Source organism: Bufo gargarizans, chromosome 2 (assembly GCF_014858855.1).
Source record: "Bufo gargarizans isolate SCDJY-AF-19 chromosome 2, ASM1485885v1, whole genome shotgun sequence".
NCBI lineage: Eukaryota > Metazoa > Chordata > Amphibia > Anura > Bufonidae > Bufo > Bufo gargarizans.
In genome coordinates this window covers 413,187,764-413,200,363 of record NC_058081.1, presented here as the reverse complement: position 1 = coordinate 413,200,363, position 12,600 = coordinate 413,187,764, and the positions used below count along the sequence as shown (strand labels likewise).

General features: G+C 42.9%; 1 protein-coding gene across 3 annotated transcripts in view; it reads right to left on the bottom strand.

The window, feature by feature from the left end:
* The window catches only part of DOCK2 (dedicator of cytokinesis 2), a 1,177,826-nt gene that overhangs the window by 134,069 nt on the left and 1,031,157 nt on the right, over positions 1-12,600 (bottom strand). For all 3 annotated transcript variants that reach the window (XM_044280877.1, XM_044280878.1, XM_044280879.1), the window contains one exon: positions 5,606-5,743. In XM_044280877.1, the coding sequence (XP_044136812.1) occupies positions 5,606-5,743 (138 nt within the window). The remainder of the gene's footprint in view (positions 1-5,605; positions 5,744-12,600) is intronic.

Genomic DNA, 12,600 nt, shown 5'->3' with positions numbered 1-12,600 from the left:
TGCTCTGACAAAACGCTGGCAGAAGGGCAGCACCTCCAAGGCGTAGAGCGCCAGTTCGTGCCACGTGTCCGAATCGGACACCCAGTAGTTGTAAGGCACGCTGTCTTCAGTTCCTGCTTGTTCTTGGGGCATTTTCCCTTCAGTTTTGTCTTCAGCATGTCAAATGCATGCTCAATCGGATTCAGGTCAGGTGATTGACTTGGCCATTGCATAACATTCCACTTCTTTCCCTTGAAAAACCCTTTGGTTGCTTTTGTAGTATGCTTTGTGTCATTGTCCATCTGCACTGTGAAGCGCCGTCCAATGAGTTCTGAAGCATTTGGCTGAATATGAGCACCTTTCACTTAGTGCATAGGCTTTATGAGTGTAGGAGTCCAACTACGCAGAACGGCTACTAGGACTGATGTATATTTCCTATTAAAACACTCCGTCCGTAAATAACTGTAGTACAATTTAATTTCACCGCAAAACGGCAATTAAGACATATTCTTTTTACTATTAATAAACCCCCCCAAAAAGTAAAACAATGTAAAATTAACACAGAACTGCTAATACAACGTACGTATCTTTCCTATTAATACACCCCGTAAATGGCTGTAGTGCAATGTAACTTTACCGCTGAATGGAAATTATGACATATTTTGACATTTGACATATGAGTACGCTGACACGGTCTGCTATTTACTCCTTCACCATCTTCTGAGATTTTTCCCTCCTTGTGAAACTAGGCCGCGCATCAGGGTGATGGTGCTGGCGGGGTGTCATGAAACTGTCCCAGGCTTTGGAGTGTATTGCCCTGACTCTGTTGGAACTGCTGTGTGTTCCCCTGGTCTCCCCTCCTCGGTTGCCCAAGGAACTATGTACTCTGAAGCCAGCTGGAAATTTTTGGAGCAATTTTTCCACAAGGACCTTCTGGTGTTGCACCATTTTGCTCATCCTCTCCACCACTGGAATGAGAGATGATAAGTTCTCTTTGTAGCGAGGGTCGAGAAGGGTGAACAACCAGTAATCAGTGTTGTCCAAAATGCATAAAATGCGTGAGTCACGGGAAAGGCAGCCTAAAATAAAGTCATCCATGTGTCCCAGAGTCCCAACAGGCAAGACTTCGCTGTCCTCATCAGGAGGATAACTCTCAATCTCCTCATCCTCTTCTGTCCATCCCCGCTGAACAGATGGAATTAAACTTTCATGGGTACTACCCTCTGTAGCGGAGGCAACCGTCTCCTGTTCTTCCTCCTCCTCATCCAATTTGCGCTGAGAAGACGAACTGAGGGTGGTCTGGCTATCACCCTGTGTAATATCTTCCACCATTTCCACCTCTAATATTGTCAGTGGTTAAGTGGCCCTTGCTAGTAACTGCGTTGGTCAGGGCATGGGTGATGTTATGGGACATATGCTGGTTTAAAGCGGGCATGGCATACCGTGAAAAAAAGTGGTGGCTGGGGACATCAACCTCAGGCTCCGGAAGGCCTCAGTGTCCACAGGCCTAAATGGCAACATTTCCAGGGCCAGTAATTTTGAAAAGTGCACACAGATTATGGACCCAGGCGTTCAGCCGACCTATTACAGTGCTTTGATGCCATGCGGCGGATCATGCTGGTCGTGCTGAGGTTGCTAGTGTTCACGCCCCTGGTCATTTTTGTATGGCACAGGTTGCAAATGACAACTCTTTTGTCGTCTGCACTTTCCTCAAAAAAGAGCCAGACTGCAGAACACCTATCCCTTGGCAAGGGAGATTTCCACAAGGGTGTTCTTCGGGGAACAATTGCGGGCCTGTTTGGTGTGGCCCATCTTCTACCTTTTGCCATCCCAATACCTCTTCCAGCCTGTTGCGGTGCTGCGGATCCCTCCCCCTCTGTACTGTAGTCCTCGCTTTGCTTGCCACCTTCCCATGTTGGGTCAGTGACTTCATCGTCCACCACCTCCTCTTCCACTTCCTCACTCTGGTCATCCTCCTGACTTGTTAACCTAACAACAACCTCAGTTATTGACAACCATGTCTTATCCTCACCATCAACCTCTTGAGACACTATTTGCCATTCCCCACCATCATCTTCTTCTGACTGTGGATGCTCAAGAGTTTGGGAATCAGGGCACAAGATTTCATGTCCCTCTTCAAGCGAGCTTGTCGAGAGCCCCAAATAGAGGAATGGCACTGAAAAGAGCTCCTCGGAATATCCGAGTGTGGAATCACTTGTTTGGCAAGACTCTCCATGGTGGGAGGAAGGAGGATCAGGGTGAGGATTGTGTTGACCAGACTTTTGGCTACTGGGACTGAACTTGGTGGAAGACAGGGTGGTGCTTAAATGACTGGAAGCATTATGTGTTGTAATTCGACCGACCACATCATCGCACTAGTCTGACTTTGAGAGCGTTGTCCTGCACCACCTTGCATACTGGGACATGAATCTAGGTATTGTGGATGATTATTTTTCTTGTTCTCTAGCAGCAGGTACAGTTTTGACGTACCCAGGGCCATGGCCTCTGCGTGCACCATCCACATCATGGCCACTTCCCTGGCCCTTACTGATTACCTTCTTCAAAATAAATGTTATATATGCTTGAAAGTATTTCACACGTACAGTAGCGTAGGATTTGTAAGTGTATGCGAAAAAAAATATATATATATTTGGGATGTGGAAACGTCACACAGGAGATGTACCCCAGGTAATATCACTGTCCGCAGCGGACACAGTCTGCTGAAAAAGTACACTGGATGTCAGATATTTTTGGGATGCGCGCAAGTTACACAGGAGATGTAGTGCAGATTATGTTGCTGTCTCAACAGCCTAACTATTGCACGCTATTTAGTGCAGGATGTGCTAAAAATAGATATTGCTGCTACACATAATAGTCCTTAAAAGCACTTTTGGGCCTGTAAAGTTTTAGGTATTTACCGCAAGTTGCGCTAAAAATACCATGAGGTCCATAAATATTGGGACATCGACACTATTCTAACATTTTTGGTTCTATACACCACCACAATGGATTTGAAATGAAACAAAAAAGATGTGCTTTAACTGCAGACTGTCAGCTTTAATTTGAGGGTATTTACATCCAAATCAGGTGAACGGTGTAGGAATTACAACAATTTGCATATGTGCCTCCCACTTGTTAAGGGACCAAAAGTAATAGGACAATTGGCTTCTCAGCTGTTCCATGGCCAGGTGTGTGTTACTCCCTCATTATCCCAATTATAATGAGCAGATAAAAGGTCCTGAGTTAATTTCAAGTGTGATATGTGTTGCTGTCAACTCTCAAGATGAGATCGAAAGAACTGTCGCTATCAGTGAAGCAAGCCATCATTAGGCTGAAAAAACAAAACAAACCCATCAGAGAGATAGCAAAAACATTAGGTGTGGCCAAAACAACAGTTTGGAACATTCTTAAAAAGAAGAAACGCACCGGTGAGCTCAGCAACATCAAAAGACCCAGAAGACCACGGAAAACAACTGTGGTGGATGACCGAATAATTCTTTCCCTGGTGAAGAAAACACTCTTCACAGCAGTTGGCCAGATCAAGAACACTCTCCAGGAGGTAGGTGTATGTGTGTCAAAGTCAACAATCAAGAGACTTCACCAGAGTGAATACAGAAGGTTCACCAAAAGATGTAAACCATTTGTGAGCCTCAAAAACAGGAAGGCCAGATTAGAGTTTGCCAAACAACATCTAAAAAAGCCTTCACAGTTCTGGAACAACATCCCATGGACAGATGAGACCAAGATCAACTTGTACTAGAGTGATGGGAAGAGAAGAGTATGGAGAAGGAAAGGAACTGCTCATGCTCCTAAGCATATCACCTCATCAGTGAAGCATGGTGGTGATAGTGGCATGGTTTTGACATGTATGGCTGCCAATGGAACTGGTTCACTTGTATTTATTGATGATGTGACTGCTGACAAAAGCAGCAGGATGAATTCTGAAGTGTTTCATGCAATATTATGTGCTCATATTCAGCCAAATGCTTCAGAACTCATTGGACGGCGCTTCACAGTGCAGATGGACAATGACACAAAGCATACTACAAAAGCAACCAAAGGGTTTTTCAAGGGAAAGAAGTGGAATGTTATGCAATGGCCAAGTCAATCACCTGACCTGAATCCGATTGAGCATGCATTTGACATGCTGAAGACAAAACTGAAGGGAAAATGCCCCAAGAACAAGCAGGAACTGAAGACAGTTGCAGTAGAGGCCTGGCAGAGCATCACCAGGGATGAAACCCAGCGTCTGGTGATATCTATGCGTTCCAGACTTCAGGCTGTAATTGACGGCAAAGGATTTGCAACCAAGTATTAAAAAGTGAAAGTTTGATTTATGATTATTATTATGTCCCATTACTTTAGGTCCCTTAACAAGTGGGAGGCACATATGCAAACTGTTGTAATTCCTACACTGTTCACCTGATTTGGATGTAAATACCCTCAAATTAAAGCTGACAGTCTGCAGTTAATCTTGTTTATTTAATTTCAAATCCATTGTGGTGGAGTATAGAACCAAAAATGTTAGAATTGTGTCAATGTCCCAATATATATGGACCTGACTGTATATATTGCTGCTGCCACACACAATAGTTCGTAAAAGGACTTTTGGGTCTCTGACAAGTTTTTTAACTTAAAAAAATAAAATAAAAAATTCACTCCCTACACTATCTTTCCCTTCGTTAGCACAGCTCTCCCTGACTAACACTGAGCTGAAAAACGTGTCACCGGGTGCTATATAGCACCCGCTGACGCGTTCTGGCCAGCCATTCACTGTAATGCCAGTAACTAACATGGCTATGGCGTTACAGTGAAGGGCAGTACTTACCTGCACGTTTATTGGCTGCTTAGCTGCCAACAAACGTGCAGGGAGGAGACTCGAGCACTGCGCTTGAGCACATGCGGTATTCAGCCATGCTTCATGCACATTAGCAACTGATCTGTTGCTTCTTTCACCCAGTCTAATCAGTTATAAGACAGCATGGCAACACATAAGTTAACATATATGAAAGGAGGGAAGGGCAAAACTCTGCCCTGTTTCTGTTGGGGACAGGATGATATGCATTGCAGAGGAGGTAGAGCATCTTATGGGGGAACCAGAATAAAACAAATGTCAAGGTATCAGCAGGATCTGGCCTCGATGCTACACAAGACATTGACCCAAAGGCCGTAAAAGACATGTACTGTCCCTGCCTGTATCAGTTGCTCTACTTTTTGATGTTGGCGTGCATCATGTCACACAGTCTTTTAAGCACTAGGAATTCCTTATAGTGTTATAACAGAGAGAACCCTTTAAAAGACATTTCATTTTGCTCCATCCTAATGCATGTCTAAGGGCACAAATAACGGTTCCTTTCTGCATGACTGAAAAAAAAAATACTTTTTTCCGTCACGTATAATGTAAATAAGCGGAACCGTTATTTGTCCCCATAGACATGTATTTGGATAGAGCAAAACAGAATGCTTCTTAAAGGCTTCCAATTTGCATTCGCAATTTGCAACTTTGTTATAAAAGAATTTGTAACACTGGTGAGAACCCGCCCTTATGTGTACTACCTATACAAAGTTGTGGGGGAAAAAAACTGATTAGTTAAGTATACATGGCAACACAGAAATAGCATCTTACCAATTCTCTCACACCATATTGCTTTTCAACCTTTATTTTTAGATTCCTAAAACATTCCTCCATTCGGTCATGGAAAGGGCGAAGATCTTCAGTAATTCTTTTTTCGTGAATTCGTATTCCAGCACCAAGAAGAGGGGTCTATAATAATAGCAGATTTGTTAAATGAAGCAATATCTAAAACATGAATATTATGGATAATCTATGGATGTCTCTGCAACTTGTAGGAACATGAAGGGCAGGGGCGTAGCTATAGGGGAAGCAGGGGGAGAGGCTGCTTTGGAGCCCTGACCCAGAAGGGGCCCATCCAGGAGGAGGAGGACTAAAAGATTTTGTCAGGGCCCCCTCAACAGTATTACACAATTAAATTATATACAGTGGCAGTATAGACGGATGGAACAGCTGCTGGGCCTGGCCTGAGAGAGTTATCTTTACTAACAGGAATGGGGGTGGCATGAAAGGAAGGGGTTGTGAAAAAATTACTGGGAGAGGGGGCCCCATTCAAAAATTTGCTTCGGGGCCCAGTCATTTCTAACTACGCCACTGATGTAGGGGTTGTCCGTATTGCAAACTTTCTTTGCTATAATGATTTCTCTGGTTTTACTATTACATGATCACTTCCATTAGATATCATTCAAAAAGGAAATGCATTTCTTCTTGAAATGGTATGCAAAAACATGAAAATTTTCTCTTCGGACCCTAATTGCCAACTTTATATCCAGAACTTCTGATGTACTCTAACGATGCAGCCAAATAAGTACACACAGCTCAAAAAGCAACAGTATAGTAAGCATGTTTAATAGAAAGCGAACTACTAAAGGATTAAAAATGAAAGTTATTAAAGGAATTGTGTCAAGTTTATGATATCCAGAGGATTGTTGAGAACCAACTGATCACTGGTGTCCAAACGCTGAGACCCCAATTGTTCCAGAGAAATTAGGGTTCTCCTGGATCAGAGGAATGAATAAAGCACCAGGTTGCATGCATGTTCTTTCGCTCCATTAGAACAAGACAACAGCACCCCCTTTCTCTGGATTGGTGGTGGTCCCAGCATTTGTACCCCCAACAATCAGATAACTATCCATCTCCTATCCTGGGGCACAGCCCCTTTAAAGCTATCTAAAATATGTTTTTGGAGTCTCCCAGAATAGTATAATCCCAAATGACAGTCTACCTAGCTGGAACGCCAAATGATCACACAGCCACTTTATTTAAAAGAGTATTATTAACCTCACAACCTTGACCATAAATGTGTCCAAAGTTTAAGACCCCATGAATTAGTATAATGTTTTGTAATTGCTTTGTTTGTACCTGGTTATCTTTGGTTACTACTTCCAGTAGGACACGAGGTGAGCATGCGCACTTCAATGTCCAGGGAGACAATGTGATCAATGTGATAAGTACTGGACTCCCCTCAGAACAATTTTCGAATGTAGAACTCACTGGATGTGGGTGAATGGCCCACAAGCAACTTAAGCAGGAAGGAATCATGTTTTCATATGGAAAATAGGATGATGAATATTCTAAAAAACAAATATATAGCAATATAGGGAATATATTCGTTATTTAGAATATTCAAAATTTTTCCCCCCGATCTGTACAGTTGTTCGCATACTCCTCCCCGACAAGCGTCCCCGTCACCATGGGAATGCCTGTTGGTTAGAAAATACCATTGGATCTGAGTTTTCCCTGAGATCGTGAAAACTCAGATCCTATTGTATATTCTAACCCACAGGCGTTCCCATGGTGACGGGGACGCTTGTTGGGGAGGACTATGCCAAAGTAAAATAACAGTACAGATTTTTTTTTTTTTAACAAAAAAAAAAACACGAATATTCTAAATAACTAATATATTCGCTATAACTTTGTTTTTTAGAATAGTCATCATATTCTAAAACACAAAGTTATAGCAATATAGCGAATATTCATAAAATACACATATAGACTGCAATTTAGCTAATAGTGCTATAGTATTTTATTTTTTTTATAGCGTACATTTTTTCCAAATCTGAACCTCAGAAGAGACAAAGAAAATTAGACTATAAAAAAAATAGCACTATATTTGCTAAATTGCAGTCTATATGTGTTTTTTTTTTACGAATATTCGCTATATCGCTATAAATTAGTTTTTTCGAATATTCGTAATATTCTAAAACAAGAATATATAGCAATATAGTGAATATTCGTAAAATACACATATTAGCCACAGCCAACCAATAGGAAAGTTGCCTTATACAGTTAAAAGAAAATCACAATACGCAAATAATTAAATTGCATATTATTTGCGATAAATAGAATAATGACAAATATTCAATTTTGACTAATATAAGATGAATATTCAATTCAATATTTGCAAAATATTGCAAAATCGAATATGGCCCCTCACGCTTATCACTATTAGTGAGTGCTTCAAATATCTATACCTATCTGACTTTTGGGACAACCTATTTAAAATTCTAAAATAACAAACCTCAAGCTTCTACTGGGCTTTTTTTTTTTTTTATATAGTCTATGTGTAGATTATATTCCCTATTTATGCTTTTTACAAGTCTATTGTATCACACATATAGTATATATTTTCATACAATGGAAGTTAGGGTGCATTAACATCACTGTTTAGCTTTCCGTTCTTCTGATCCGTCAGAAGAAGAGCGAGAGAGAGAAAAAAAAAAAAAAAAGAAAAACACACGGGTGACAACTGATGCAACAGGATCCGTTTTTGATCCTATAAAAAAATGTATCCGGTTATATCAGTTGTCATCTGTTTGAGCCATTTCCGTCTGAGATTAGTTTTTTTTATAGGGAAAAAAGTCCTGCGTGCAGTACTTTTTCTGTCTAATAAACGGATCTCAGATGGCGATGGCTCAAATGGATGACAACTGGTGCAACAGAATCCTTTTTTTACAGGATCCTGAAAAAAATAAAAAAAATAAATAAAAATAAAAATAAAAAATATACAAATTATCATATGCAATCTTATGCATAAGGCTACATTCACACGGCTGCAGTGTTTTGAGGAAACAAAAATTGCGGATCCACAAAACACGGATACCAGCCTATATGCATTCCGCAATTTGTGGACCGCACATGCTGCCACTATCATAGAAATGCCTATTCTTGTCAATAGGACATGTTCCATTTATTTATTTTTATGCCCCATAGAAATGAAAGGATCTGTACCCGTTCCACAAAATTGAGGAACGGATGCGGTCTCATTCATATGGTCATGTTAATGCAAGCATGTCAAACTCAAAGGCTAACATGGGCCAAAAAAACTAAATTTAAGTTTATGTGGGCCGCATAAAAAAAAAACGCCTGGCCGTGCGGAGGCGTGCGGATCCGTCCAGACTTACAATGGAAGTCAATGGGGACGGATCCGTTTGAAGATGACACAATATGGCTCAATCTTCAAACGGATCCGTCCCCCATTGACTTTCAATGTAAAAGTCTGGACGGATCCGTTCAGGCTACTTTCACAGTTAGAATTTTTTTTACAATATAATGCAGACGGATCCGTTTTGAACGGATCCACCGTCTGCATTATATGAGCGGATCCGTCTCAGACGGATCCGCTCTGAACGCAAGTGTGAAAGTAGCCTTAGGGGCGAGAACCTGGGATCCTTCATCCCTTGTCCTATTCAGCTCTATCAGGGTGAATAGGACTTCACACTGTCCCTACTGCTCTGTGCCTTGTGCACACAGCATCAGGGATGTTACCATGGCAACCAGGGCTTCTGTAGCGTCCTGGCTGCCATGGTAACTGATCGGAGCCCCAGGCTTACACAGCTGGGGCTCCGATCAGAAGCTGCCACTGCACCACCAATGAGGGGGAGGGGAGAGGTCCCTGTGGCCACTGCCACCAATGATTTCAATACTGGGGGGGTTGAGAGGGGCTGGCGCACTGTGCCACCAATGATTTTAATGGGATGGGGGGGGGGTTGAGGGGGGGGCACACTGCACCACCAATGATAAATTACCCCTTTATACAGGAGGCGGGTACTGGCAGATCAGCAGTTAACCCCTCAGGTGCGGCACCTAAGGGGTTAACTGCCTCTGATCGCAGCTCCCTGTCAGGGGCAGGGTGCCGGCAATGCGATTCTGCTGCCGGCACCCGCCTCCTGTATTGTGTTAAACTACTTTCACTATCAGGCCACACAGAGCGGCGCCCAGCGATGTCTCAGCACTCACCATTAGTCCTGGGCGCCGCTCGTTCGACTGCAGTGCTCCATTACTGTCTCCTCTATTGCTCCACATGCTGCTGATTACTATCGGAGTGATGGGAGGAGACATCAGCTTCACTAGTGGGCGTTCCTTCTTCCTGGCTGTAGCGCTGTCCAATCGCAGCGCAGGGAGAAGGAACGCCCACTAGTGAAGCTGATGTCTCCTCCCATCGCTCCGATAGTAAGCAGCATGTGGAGCAGGAGAGGAGACAGTAATGGGGCACTGCGGGCGAACGGAGCGGCACCCAGGACTAATGGTGAGTGCTGGGCGCCGCTCTATGTGGAAATAGTCCAATCATTGGTGGCGCAGTGCGCCCCCCCCCCTTTATTCTCATTGGTGGCGCAGTGCGCCCGCCCCTCCTCCCCCCCTCTATTCTCATTGGTGGCGCAGTGCGCCCGCCCCTCCTCCCCCCCTCTCTTCTCATTGGTGGCAGCGGCAGCAGCACAGGGGGAGGGAGGACAGCTTCCTTCTCCCCGTGCTGCTGAGAGAACATGAGCGCGCCGATAGCAGCGCGCTCATGTTCAGAAATACTTGCCGGGCCGCATGTTTGACACCCATGTGTTAATGTAACCGAACTGATGCAACAGGATCTTTTTTTACAGGATCAGTTTTTTTTTATTTTTTTATTCTCTCTTCTTCTGGCGGATCAGAAAAACGAAAAGCAAAATGCTGAGGTGAATGCACCCTTAATGGGTGATATATAGTATGCAACTATTTTGCATATAGCTACATATAATGGTGAAATATCAGAGAAACTCAGTATGCAACTATTTTGAATGCAGCTACATATAATGGTGAAATATCACAGAAACAGAATTTATTATACCCACAAACATACAAATTAGAAAGGCATATCAAATATAACAAGGTCAAGGTCTGACCTAGCTTGAGTTTCGCCTTAAAAGCTTCTTCCAGAACATGCTGTTAAAGGTGTTATCATAAAAAAAAGGCAATGAGCATCAAAATAGAGGTGCAGAAATAAAGGGGGGGGGTCAATTATTATTATTATTTTTTTATCATATTGCTTGCAGTTTCCCAAATTTGACATGAACACTACTCGAGTCAGGTGCATGTCAAGTATCTATGGTATTTCAACTTTCTCTTGTGACAAGCATTTTGGGAGATACAGACAAGAAAAATAATGGCATATTACTACCAACTCTGAGAACTTTAATTTCCCCTATGTTAATAGCGGATTTTTAAAGGTGGTAGTGAGCTGCACAAATCTAAAGTTTTATATTGGTCCATTAAAAGTATCAATTACACAGTATACTGTAAGAAATCGCTGTCTCTCAGGGGTCGGCAATGACAGACTTTGCATCAAACAGGAGGTTTTCAAGCTCAAACAGTGCTTTATTTGTCACACAGCACATCACACTTCCAAGTTTGGTATCACTTTTCACTATCAAGTCTCAGCTGCACCTCACAACGTGTTACATCAACACAAAACGATAAACCCTTGCCCGGCTAGGCACTCACTATACAGAGGTCTCCCTCTAGGTCAGTGTTCACAATGCGGTATTTGGCTTCAGTCAGACAGCCTCCTAGCTGCAACCAGTGCAACCCACCAGTCCTCCTGGTGGAAGCAGCTAAATATGCTTGATATGGTCCAGCAGTCCTTCTGACTCTGACTGTGCAACACCTCTCTTCTTCAGGGTCTCCCCAAACTTGAAGGGTCCCCCCTTCCTCAGCCTTGTGGCCATTCAGCCCTCCTGGCTGGGACCACACAGGCCCTCTACAGGTCTGTTCCCTGGGGGGGCCTAACTCCTCCTCCATACTGAGGTTTGCTTTATCCCCAAGTGATTATCGCACCTGGCCTCACCTCAGTCCAGGTGATCGTTGGGAAAACACAGCAAATCATACCATACATCTCCTCTAATAGGCTTCCTGCACCATTCTAGGAGACACACATCTTCCCTTATATACAGTACAGACCAAAAGTTTGGACACACCTTCTCATTCAAAGAGTTTTCTTTATTTTCATGACTATGAAAATTGTAGATTCACACTGAAGGCATCAAAACTATGAATTAACACATATGGAATTATATACATAACAAAAAAGTGTGAAACAACTAAAAATATGTCATATTCTAGGTTCTTCAAAGTAGCCACCTTTTGCTTTGATTACTACTTTGCACACTCTTGGCATTCTCTTGATGAGCTTCAAGAGGTAGTCACCTGAAATGGTTTTCACTTCACAGGTGTGCCCTGTCAGGTTTAATAAGTGGGATTTCTTGCCTTATAAATAGGGTTAAGAGCATCAGTTGCGTTGTGGAGAAGTCAGGTGGATACACAGCTGATAGTCCTACTGAATAGACTGTTAGAATTTGTATTATGGCAATAAAAAAGCAGCTAAGTAAAGAAAAACGAGTGGCCATCATTACTTTAAGAAATGAAGGTCAGTCAGTCCGAAAAATTGGGAAAACTTTGAAAGTGTCCCCAAGTGCAGTCACAAAAACCATCAAGCGCTACAAAGAAACTGGCTCACATGCGGACCGCCCCAGGAAACCAGGAAACGAAGACCAAGAGTCACCTTTACTGCGGAGGATAAGTTCATCCGAGTCAACAGCCTCAGAAATTGCAGGTTAACAGCAGCTCAGATTAGAGACCAGGTCAATGCCACACAGAGTTCTAGAAGCAGACACATCTCTAGAACAACTGTTAAGAGGAGACTGTGTGAATCAGCCCTTCATGGTAGAATATCTGCTAGGAAACCACTGCTAAGGACAGGCAACAAGCAGAAGAGACTTGTTTGGGCTAAAGAACACAAGGAA